The sequence below is a fragment of the Carettochelys insculpta genome, chromosome 11, assembly GCF_033958435.1.
Source record: "Carettochelys insculpta isolate YL-2023 chromosome 11, ASM3395843v1, whole genome shotgun sequence".
Classification (NCBI taxonomy): Eukaryota; Metazoa; Chordata; order Testudines; family Carettochelyidae; genus Carettochelys; species Carettochelys insculpta.
In genome coordinates this window covers 28,738,067-28,750,494 of record NC_134147.1, presented here as the reverse complement: position 1 = coordinate 28,750,494, position 12,428 = coordinate 28,738,067, and the positions used below count along the sequence as shown (strand labels likewise).

General features: G+C 42.4%; 1 protein-coding gene across 1 annotated transcript in view; it reads right to left on the bottom strand.

Moving 5' to 3' along the window:
* TXNRD3 (thioredoxin reductase 3) overlaps positions 1-9,622 on the bottom strand; it is a 33,260-nt gene extending 23,638 nt beyond the window's left edge. The window contains exons 1-2 of the mRNA XM_075005148.1: positions 9,446-9,622; positions 583-643 (exon numbers count right to left, since the gene is read on the bottom strand). Coding sequence (XP_074861249.1) covers positions 583-643; positions 9,446-9,562 — 178 coding nt within the window. The 5' untranslated portion in view covers positions 9,563-9,622. The remainder of the gene's footprint in view (positions 1-582; positions 644-9,445) is intronic.
* Positions 9,623-12,428: the final 2,806 nt, after the last annotated feature.

Genomic DNA, 12,428 nt, shown 5'->3' with positions numbered 1-12,428 from the left:
ACAAAATATGATTGACACTCCTAAATATATTCAGGATGAGTTGGCAATCTTGACTACTAATTAATGCCCCAAAAAGGGCTGTTTTCTCAACAATTAAAGTAATTTTAACAAAAACAGATTGTATTGTAATCTCAGACTTCTTGTCTTTGATAAAAAATGGCACTGCCTCCAGTCCCAGCACTGGAAAGTTGTCATTTCTCCCCCAGTGACTCAGCAAACTTCTTCACAAAGGTCACTTCTACATCAAGTCAAACATTAATAATTTATACAGGAACACAAAAAAGGAGTTTAGGGGAAAGACTGACTTTTCCTATAAGACAGAAAAGGGGGAAAATTGCCATATATCTCCACCACTTAGGTTGCTATTTGATAAATTAGGATTTTATTTTTAAAAAGTGCTTTTTCATATACACAATGTGCATTTTTTAAATGCTGTTGTAACTTTGCAACAATAGAGGCATCATTTAAGATAGAATTAGTGTCTCTGATCAGTACAAGGCAGTTTATAGGAAAAAAGTGGCTTAATCTGGATGACTACATATTATTTACCCATCTCAATGTAAGAGCTGTCATTTTACTTACCAGTTAAATCAAGCTCCAAAGCATAGTAGACTACTCCCATAGAATCAAAAAGTTCTTTTACCTGTAACAAACCAGAGTACTTCCATTTGAAATCTGCTACCATGAACAAAAGGGCACTGCATTTTCAGACAAAGGTTTGATGTTCAAATGTCATTTAGGGCCAAGATCTGCTACTGAATATGATTACATAGACACAACTGTTTAAAGAGTTATGCAGATATCAAGTCATTGTTCCCAAGTTAATTTTGAGAAACAGTCCTTTTGTTGTCTCATGTGATTCAACACAAGTGGAATAGTCACACTACAAATGTTGTGACTCCAACTAGTCATGTCTGTCCTAACTTTAATCTAGCTATCATGGTTAATAGCAGCAAAGCCAAGGATTCCACCCTTACCACATTAGCAACCCAAAAACTTAGAAAGTCCCTGAAAAGCTTGTCCTGAGGTGGTTAGTCTTTACTGAAGTTATGACTGCATTATATGAAATACGTGTGCTACAATCGCATCTTCATTTAAATTTAGTTAACCACTCACAGCTCAACAGGATTCAAAATTTGGTACCTAACTCCATGCGTACCCTGAAGGAGATGGGAGAACTTTGTCTACAGAAAACAGCACACTAAACTCTTTCCTATGCAGCAGCCCCACAGCCAGGAGGTTGCTGGATATTAAAATATTCTGGATAGAGGAGGATAGCTAGCAACGCATAGCACTAAAGAAAAACAAGATTAGATATTAACAGAAATGAATTCAGAGCACTTTATTTACCAACAGAATTATTGTACATTGTAACTTCCACTGTATTTGCTGTTTTTATTTGTATTTACTACATTTATGAAAACATAACTAAAATTTACTTATGGTTAAAATGCAGTTTTTGAAAATTCCAGATATGAAAGAGTTTATTATATATCATGTCAGAAGTAAGCAAACAAAAACCTCAGAGTGGATACCTCAAGAAGCAGTTGTAGAGAACAGAATACCCAAGCGTTATTTATTCAGCAAAGATATGCACATATGTCCAAAGAGTCTTTGGGAATGGTATGGGTAGTTCTGTAAGGAAGCTATTAAACTGCAACATTAGGTTGAAATCTAGAAACTGTACTTCTGTCATTTAACTGCACAGAAAGATACTAGATCTATGTCTGACTACCTGTACCAGGATTAGGAATATGTTTATCATGACTCCCAATTCTCAGACTTTGAAGTGACCTCCTCAACACCCAGTAAATCATTTTGTTAGTCTTTAAAGTGCTACATTTCTGCTGGTTTGTTTTGTTGGAGTACAGACTGACATGGCTACCTCTCCCTCACTATTCAAAATAAGGGACATTAACTTTGTTTGTGGAATAGTTTGAAAAATGCACGCAAATAACCTTCAATTTATAATGAAACTGAACAGTGACTGTGTACTTAAAAAAAAAAAAATCACACTATGTGGAAAGCAGCAGCAGCTTCTTTCAGAAAGTGGCGGGTGTTGCTAACCTTGCTTGCATGTGTGAGGCATGATCACGTCAAGAACAAAGATGTGCAGATCAAAACCAGGTAGACTTGCTAAACACTGAACAGGAACTTTGCAATAAAGCAAGACAACGTTAAAATTGTTTATAATACATAAATTAAACAGTCTAATAATTAATGTGTCTGGTTTACCATTTTTGACAGATTTTAAACAATTTATTCATAGCAACTAGCTATGAGCAACTTCAGTCACTTCATCAGGTTCATTGTAAGAGATTAAGCTGCAGCTAATTAAAAAAAGCTTGGAGTATATTATGGCTGAGCCAGTTTGCTGGCAAAGGGGTTATACATGCATATGTTTAACATGACAGTAAACTTTGCCCATAACTGGAGATTTTACATATATTTATTTTACTTCCTGGTAGAGCTCTTTTGATTCCTGTCAAGGAAGGACTTGGAGTTCATATTTAATCTCTCTTTCTTGTCTCCCCCATGAAATAATTCTAGAAGTAAAAATATTAGTGAGGGGCCAGTCAAAAAGCCAAAGGGCACATAATTTCAACTCAATCTCTATGACGAGCACCAAGCATCTAATTCCACTATGCAGCTACTTGAGCCCTTGCAGCCACTAAAACTCAGTTAAGAATGCAGTAGGTAGATGTTTAACAGTTAAGGGAGATACTAAATGCAACATTATTTTAGAATGTAACTATGAATATCAGATTACACATTTGACAAATTCTAACAGGAAGCTCTTTGGGTTAAAATGTTTGCATTATTTTGGTTTATCATAATCACAGTTCATTTTCAACTAAGATTTAAACAATCACAAGAGAGGGATACATTAGGAGCTTATTAACAAAGAAAACAGGACAAAGACTCAGTGATATATAACTGAAGTACAGGGATACTAATATTTTAATCTCATATTGGCAGGATTACGAAGGACACTTGCAACAGACATTACAAAGATTTCCAAATGGAGAAAAAGTCAACTCTGGAAATCTTACAGTGTAATCGCCTAGACAAAATGCTGGTACTGTTACTGAACTTAATAATTAAATTGCAAGACTGAATCAAGTATTTTACTTTTTAAGAAGGGATAAATTCTGATTTTGGCTAGTCTTCAACCTCCACCTCCAATAACCAGCAATGCAGGTAGTAACTTTTTAAAGCTATTTAGTAGGGTCGTTGATTAACTGCACTATTAAACAACAGAACAACAATCAAAATTTAAACACTTTAGATGTTTTGCTACATTTTCAAATGTATTTTGTTGCAAATGAAATCAATATAAGTAGTCTTTGCAACTCTACCTGTGTTAGTCTGTAGAGTTAAACAACAAGCAGCCCTGTGGCACATTAGAGACTAATACATTTACTAGGTCATGACTTTTGTGGGCAAAGCCCACTTCACAAAATCTAATAAATTTGTTAGTCTCTAAAGTGCCACAGGAATGCATAACAGAAAGTGTACAGTGCTCACATTTATAATATCTGCACTCTAAAAATGATAAATAGTATTTCTCAATTCAGTGCATACAAGAAACTGTAGTACCGCTGCTTTTATGAAAGTGAAACTGTTTATTACATAAACTGCACCCAAAAACAGAATATAAAAATTTCAGTGCTTACAAGTCCACCCAGTCTTGCTTCTTCTTCAGCCATGCATTCAAACAAATTTGTTTACATTTATGGGAGAAAATGCTGCCTGCTTCTTATTTTCAAGAGACACTGTAAATAAGAGCAGGCATTTGCATGCCAAGTTTTATATCTGGCAATGCAAGGTATTTATGTGCCAGAGCTTCTATACATCAGTACTCTGTCATGCACCATTCAGATGGCATGCTTCCAAGCTGATGATGTTTGCTTAAAAAATTAATGTGTTAATTAAATTTGTGACTACTCTCCTTGAGGAAATGTATATATATCGCTTGCTCTGTTTTACCTGAACTCTACCATATATTTAATAACGTAACAGTCTCGGATGATGACCCAGCAGATGATGATCTTTTTAAGAACGCTTTCCCTGCAGATCTGACAAAACTCAAAGAAGGTACAAGTATGAGGTTTCTAGAAGTAGCTACAGCACTCAAGTTTTAAAAATCTGAAATGCCTCTCAAAACGTGAGATGGATGAGGCCAGGGCGGCAGCCAGGCTTCTAGTGTGGGCCGAGCCCCACGGAGGCCAGCTCTGGCTGGGGATAAGAGCCCTGCTGGGCTCCCTAACCCTGCAGGCACTGGCTCCAGACCCGGCTGGGCTGCTGATGTGACCCCTGGCCTCGTGGGCACTGGCGAAAACCCTGCGGGTGCCAGCTCAAACCTGACATCGCGGGTGTTACTGGTACAGCCCTGACTGGACTGCTGGTGTGGCCCTGGCCCAGCAAGTACTAGGTTCAGCCCTGGCCAGGCTGCTGGTGTGGCCCCAGTCGCACAGAGTCTGGCCCTGGTGGGAAACACTAGCCTTGCTGGGCTCCGGCTGGCTCTCTCTCTAATAGCTCCCCGCTGGGGGGTCTTTGGTACAGTAACATCCATGGTCATGCCAGACCACGGATGTTGCCAGAGTAGAGAATGCTGGTTTTGGGAGTTTGAACCTGTACTGTACTTGCTTTCTTTCGCTCCCTCCCTCTCTGTGCCTGATGCTGTCTGATCGCATTCTTCTGGTTTCATATGATGTATGTTTGGCTGGTCAGGTCATAATACTGAGGTTCTACTGTAGAACAAAGAGTTCAAGCACGGGCAGCAGCACAAGACAAAAATGAACTGCTGTAATGCTAAAGTACAGCAAGGAAAGTTCTTTAGGAGAGATGCAAGAACAAGAGGAGGGAGGGTAGATGTCCTCTTACAATTCAGTTATTTAAAAAAAGGCTCTCTAACTTTTCCATCTTTATTTTGAGTCATAGGGAACTTTTCCTAGAAGTGCTAACAAAACATGGAAAAGGTTAGACATTCTCACAGTAAAGACAGACATTTACAGTCTGTATATTGATTTGTAGTACCCAAATATTCAACTGGTTCATTTGTACACAGATGAGAAATCCCTTACAACTCTTACAAAAGAGAGAAACAGCTAAGAGAAACAATACTAGTGAGTCACTTGACTTTATGGAAAATAACCTGGAACAAAGGCACCATGGAATGAAAATATTCTTTCTAAAACTCTTCCCGGCAGCATTCATTCTCATCATTCCAACCTGTTTCCCTACTTTAAACCTCAGAAAGTGGAGTTACCTAATAAGCAGTGTCCTGGGTCTACTGTTTTGTATGTCAATTAGCATTACGTAACACACTAAACTGAGCTGACCTGACATGTCATTAAGCATTTGTGTGGATGCATAATATATTAGCTGAGGGCATACCATAAGACTACTACAATCAGCAGTCATCTGAAGTTCTGGTTACTTTGCATATCAAGTTGTTTCTACATGGCAATGCAGCCACTGCTAGCATTTAAATGTTTTACCATCTCATCCAGCACAAATTTCTCCATGGTGGCAAAAATTTAGAATACATGCAAGTTATTACTGTCTGCCAGTAACCCCAAGAAAGTCAGATGGTGACAACTCCCTTTGTACAGCTTTGCTTAGATAGGCATACGTTCAGGGAAACTGCAAAGTAAACTATCAGGATAAAAAAAACTGCATGATTTGTTAAGCAGTTCACTGGCTCACTTCTGATAAAAAATTCATTTAGTCAAGTGACACTGCTTTTCCTTTAAAAAAAGGCAGTAAATTCAAAGCCTTTTATTTATACAGATCAGTTAGTCTGATATAACCAGATTCAGTAGTAAATGGAAGATTTCCAAACAAACCAATAAAGTTAAAATCAACAACAAAAAAAAAAAAAGATGCCTGTCTTATTCCTTGTATAGGACATTTGCTTTATTCTCTCTGCCTCTCGGCCGGGGGTATCAAACTTTGAGGGGGGGTGGTGGTGGTGACAAAATTTGACCTTTTGACCTCTATGTGCTGGTTCAAGTAATACTGTACTTTTTCAAGTCGCTAATAGTCCTACTTATAACAGCTTCATTAATAAAGATGCAGAGCTTTATTGTTTAGATGGTAGCTGGTAGCATTAGCTGGGCTTTTGTTAATCCACAGGTGACATGGCTTTGAGCAAGTTCCATGCTTCGTGGAGGAGCAAGGCTGAACTCCCACCTCACGTACCACTGCTGGCACCTGTGCCAGGTGTTGGTGACCCCTGCTGTAGACATTTCCATTAGTCTTTCAGGAAGCAGTTTGTCTAGTGGTTATATCACAGGACTGGAATTTAGGCACTGGTTTACCCTTCTGTATGAAATGAGTATTGGCACTTAACAAATTTCCTTAGATCAGCGTTTCCCAAAGTGTGCTCTGCGGCCCAGTACTGGCCTTCGGGGGGGGGCGGGGGGGGGAAATACTGCTCCTTAGAAAATATACAAGTTATCACTAGGTACTATTATTATCGTGAATAAACAAACAGTGCAAATTGATTGATTTTTCACTTTTTTTATATGGGTTTATATTTTTGGGCTGCAAAAAAGGTACTGAAAAAAACTGGGTCCCAACTATTTTAAGTTTAGGAAACCCTGCCTTAGATGAATGGCATTACTGAAATGCCTGAACTAGACACTATTCAAAATGACTTACAGAAAGATTCTTTTTTCCATAAATGGGCCTAAGAAGATGAAAGATTATTTTGAACTATTGAGTCTATTTTCCTTTGGCCGGTCCACAAAATCTTCCGAACACCATATATACAAATAGCCTAAGCTGTTCCTGTTGGCATATTATCCTATGTTCACCAAGCTAAATTTGCCACTATGCTGCTCCTTTCTTTAAAAAATTAGGTTCTTCTAAACATCTCAATTTTCCCTAGTCTTCATTAACTGTACCTATAACTTTTCTAGTTCAATGTTCAACCCACTCCTCCAGGCTCAGCTCTCCCCAAAGCATTGTTATCAAGCAGGATAACCCTGTGCCCCTCCCTTCCCAATCTCATTTCATCCATATTTCAGTTTTATCAAAACAAGGTGTTATGACGGAGTAAATGTCTGAAATATTTTAATGGAAAAAGATGCTGAACTTCATTACATAAGACAGCTAATATAACAGCTTAAAAATCTCCTGTAGCTTTTCATTCTAATTTTCTTCAACATTTAAGAATCACTGACTTCCTTTGTACATGTGTGTCTGCTGCCTTCCTTCTCATCTTACCATTAACAATTTTTCCCTGCTGTGGGTCACTGTTTCTTACTCCTGGTCCAATTTACTCTCCTGTTTTCCCTTTGACTTTTAATACACACATTTTCTTGACCGTGTTTGTTCTTTTGACATACTCTCCCCAACCTGTGCCTCGCTCTTCCTCTGCCCATGAAGAAAACACGCAATGGACCCTCATTCCACTCAAGCACCCTTCTTTGCTCCAGATTTACCACTTGTCCCCCTAATCCAACTTTATGCATATTTCCTTTTGTCTTTCCCAATAAGGCCTGGTCTATACTTCCCTGGAAGATCAACCTAACATATGGAACTTCACTGTGCCCTGTAAACTGGAGATGCTCTCCCACCTGACTCCCCTTGTGTTTCTCATTGAGATGTGAATACTTAAAATCAACATGACAGTTAATTTATTCCATCTATACTATACACAATAAATCAACCCCTAATGGACTGATTGCTGCCCTGTTGATCAAGCCCATAGTGAAGACATGCAAGCCCAGATGCAACACTGCTCCAAAGACTACTTTTAGCAGTACTTGCCCTTCTCTTTGGGACAGTAAGTATAATGCTTCAGAAGCTGTATGTTTCCTTAGAGCTAGGAGCCCTGTACAACACCTCTGCTTGAGCAGTGGCAGGAAAGAACACTAATTCCAGAGTTCTTCATTGACACCACACACAGTTCTGTAGCCACTTCCCATCACCTGGAATAGCCTTAGCAGCACCAGCAACTGGTGAAATAGAGTAGAAAAGAGAACTCTTTAAAAAAAAATTCACTGGATTCCTATATATTGCTAAAAATAGTTAACACCACTCAACAATTAGTACTACTACTATTACTACTGAGTAGCATGGACAAAGGCAGGCTCATGAGCACCAATTGATGGATGGATTCTTCCCTTCATGCATAAGTCTCTTCCAAAATCACCAAGAAAAAAAAAAAAAAGAGAATCCTCTGCAGAACAGTTTTGTTATAGGTATATCTTTAGGTTTTGGCATATCCAGATATTTAATCTATAATCATTTCACTTGCTCAAACTTCTCTACATGGGCTTTCTAAATAAAGCATAGCAACAGATTATATTTTCAGAACTGAGAATCTTGTTTTTGGACCTTAATTTGGTCCAAGTAAAATGCATTCCATAACGTAATGCAAGTTACTTAAATTATGTAATGTCAATATAGTAGGTACTCCAGATAAGAATAACTGTTTGTCAACCAGAATAAAAACTGTGATTTTGAACTCTTTCTATAATAAAGTCTCCATTGACTGCATCTTCACACATGGATCCAAATTCAGAATATGACACCATGGCAATGGCTACCAAGAAACCAATTTCAATGTAAAAAAGACAGAAAAGTGTTACTAGACGTTACAACCTATTACTCCAGCTTAGCGTTTCCTTCAAGGCTCACATAAGATTTTTCAAGTTTTAAAAAGCTTTCACTTCTAACTGTGAATAAATATTTGAGATCCTGTCAACTTGGGAATACATTTTGCACCAGAATTCTGCTGTCAGAAGGTGACTGGAAATTGTTGATGATATAGAACAGGAAAGACATAGTTTTCTAAACTACTTTGGTTCCCCCATTCAAACTTGGCTTCATCAGCAAGCTACGCGCTGCAGAGCTAGGACACAGGACATTCCACAACAGAAAGACAAATCAATGAGGAGCCAAGCTTTGCACCAACGTCCCCGAGGAAAGGGGAAGCTTAAGTTTGGTCCCAAGGCAACTACTTCGTTTCACACAGAAAGGCTCCTGAAGAGATTAAGACAATCCTCTGCCTGAGAAATCTGGGGCACACACCAGAGAAACCCTGCGGGCCTTAAACGGCGGCTGTAAAACGGGCTTAACACAAGAACGAATAAACTGCTCGGCACTGCCCTAATCCCGCCCATTCCCCTAGCCCCTCGTTAACGTAAGACGGCCTGTTAGCGCCTGCCGGTGTAATTAGCGTTTCCCGAGTCAGGGCTCCGAAGGCAGCGGGTGACGAATCCCCGCCCCGAGAAATGAACATTTACCTCGAGGACCGCGGGGAATTCCCTCCCCCACCCCGCCGCCCAGCCTGCTACGCCGGGCCTGCAGACCGCCTTAGATAGCTCTGGAGCTGAGAGGGAACCCGCTCACTCCGGAGCTGATCAGGAGACCCGCAGCGGCGCGCGGGCCAGGCGGCAAGGCCCACCCCAGGCCCCCGCCTCCACACCTTGCGGCAGTAGGGGCAGTAGCTCTTGCTGAAGACCGTGACGCGGTGGGAGTCGATCAGCGTCCGGACGCGAAGCCGCAGCGCTTCCCAGTCGGGCACCTGGACCGGGGGCGGCATGGCTGTGCCGCAACAGGCGACGCGCGCAGCAAAAGCCGGCGCTTTTTCCCTCAGCCCTTAACCCCGCCTCTTTCCTTCCGGGTGGGGAAGGAAGGAGGCGATTGGGAGAGTCTATTGAGGATGAGGCGGGGGTGTGCGTTACCGCGCTCCGTCCCTGGACTAACCCATAGAGTGAATCGAGGGAAACAGAAACCAGCCGCACTTCCACCTCCCCCGCAGGGAAAACTTGGGACAGCTCAAGAAGGGTTGGATGTGTGCACGCGCAGCGCGCCACCTCGTGGTTTGGGTGGTGCAGTAACTCGGAGTTTCTTTAGGGCTTGAGCGTTCTAGTCCCAGGTTGCGAGGGGAAGGGTTTAGTAAACTGAACCACAGAGCAAGACTCTCTGGCTCCCTGTTCTAGTCTGTGGCACTGACTCCCTGTGAAAACTCATCCCTTCAGCCCTGTCCCTGTTGGTTCCAGTCTGTAAAATAGGGACAAGGGGGTTGGTAAAGAATAGGGAACGCTATGGGGTCAATGTGCAGCTTGAAAAAGGCTTTTCCATTATAGGCACCGTTTGTGGCCACCTACTCCCCACCAAAGGAGGTGCTTACACATTTAATACCTGTGGTATTTGCACTTTTTTTAAACAGCTGCAAAATTGTGTAATTTGCTGCTACAGGTTGCCAAGCTGCATCTTTACCCCAGCTATCTATCTAGACAAAAAAAAAAAAATTAAAAAAAAAAGTCCTGTAGCACTTTAAAAAAATAGCATACCCACAGAAGCTCATTACATAGTAAATAAATTTGTTGGTCTTCAAGGTGCTACGGGACTGTTTCTTTTTTGTGAAGCTGCAAACTAGCACAGCTACCCCCTAAGACTAACTAGAGGTGATGTCTAAAATGACAATTCTCATCCAGGAATCCCCGGGGTGGCCAGGAACAAGTTTATTTTTTGTGGGGAAGAGGGTTGGATTGCCAAACCAGGCTGGCATTAGACTCACTGGGGCCAAGTGCAGAAAGCCAAAAGCCCTTCCATACAGCACTGAAGTCCTGAGCCCCACCACCCATGGCTGAAACCAAAGCTTGAGCAACTTAGCTTTGCCCGGGTGTCTGGTGGTGTGGGGCCTTGGACAATTGCCTTGCTTGCTACCCCTTCCCGCTGTCCCTGGCATTTGTGTGCAGAAAAGCTGCCGTGACACAAGTGGGCCATCAGGTTATTTCTGATTTTTTGGAGGTGGAGAGTAGGCTCAGAAAGAAAAAGGTTAAGAACCCTTGGTCTAAAAGACCCTGTAAATAGGGCTGTAAAAATACTGTATTTTACTTATCGGAGGGGTAGCCATGTTAGTCTGGATCTGTAACAGCAACGAAGGGTCCTGTGGCACCTTATAGACTAACAGAAAAGTTTTGAGCATGAGCTTTCGTGAGCACAGACTCACTTCATCAGAGACTGTGCTCACGAAAGCTCATGCTCAAAACTTTTCTGTTAGTCTATAATGTGCCACAGAACCCTTCGTTGCTGTTATCTTACTTATGAATCCCATAGAATGAGAAAAATTGGAAGAAGGTGCCATCTACAGGACAGATTCTGACAGCACTGTCTTTATATATGGTTCATCAAAAAGATTAGAGGTGAGAGAGTTGCTGTAGCTATGGTCATCCCAAGATATTTGAGGCTACGTCTACACGTGCACCCAACTTCGAAATAGCTTATTTCGATGTTGCGACATCGAAATAGGCTATTTCAATGAATAACATCTACACGTCCTCCAAGGCTGGCAACGTCGATGTTCAACTTCGACGTTGCTCAGCCCAACATCGAAATAGGCACAGTGAGGGCACGTCTACACGCCAAAGTAGCACACATCGAAATAAGGGAGCCAGGCACAGCTGCAGACAGGGTCACGGGGCGGACTCAACAGCAAGTTGCTCCCTTAAAGGGCCCCTCCCAGACACACTTTCATTAAACAGTGCAAGATACACAGAGCCAACAACTAGTTGCAGACCCTGTATATGCAGCACGGACCCCCAGCTGCAGCAGCAGCAGCCAGAAGCCCTGGGCTAAGGGCTGCTGCCCACGGTGACCACAGAGCCCCGCAAGGGCTGGAGAGAGAGTATCTCTCAACCCCCCAGCTGATGGCCGCCATGGAGGACCCCGCTATTTCGATGTTGCGGGACGCGGATCGTCTACACGTCCCTACTTCGATGTTGAACGTCGAAGTAGGGCGCTATTCCCATCCGCTCATGGGGTTAGCGACTTTGACGTCTCACCGCCTAACGTCGATTTCAACTTCGAAATAGCGCCCAACACGTGTAGACGTGACGGGCGCTATTTCGAAGTTACTGCCGCTACTTCGAAGTAGCGTGCACGTGTAGACGCAGCCAGAGAGACAAGGCAGATGAGATAATACCTTTGCTTAGGGTGAACCTTCGCTTAGCAAAGCTAGCAAAAGGCCTGGCCTCCCCCTTCTTCCTGAACACCCCCCCGCTTCCTTCATCTGCTGGACCCCAGAGGCCTCACGTTGCCACCATCTCCCTCCAATTAGTCTTGGGCTGCTCCAGCAACCCTGGCTTCAGAGCACCTTGCAGGTGGGCAGTGTGCATCCTGCCTCGGAGTGCTTGGTGGGTGGCAAGGTCACTCATGCAGCCCCCAAACATGGGATAGACATTCAGTAGGATTACCAGTTTTCTAATCATGCAAAACTGAACATCCTGGCTGGGCCCCCGATCACTACTTTCCCCCACTCTGACTCACTTCCACTGGGCTTGGGGCTGGGGTATGGGAGGGAGCGAAGGCTCTACCCGGGGTATGGGCTCAGGGGTGGAGCTGGAAAAGAGGGGTTTGGGGTACAGCAGAAGGCTCCAGGTTAGAGGGTCACAAACTTATTT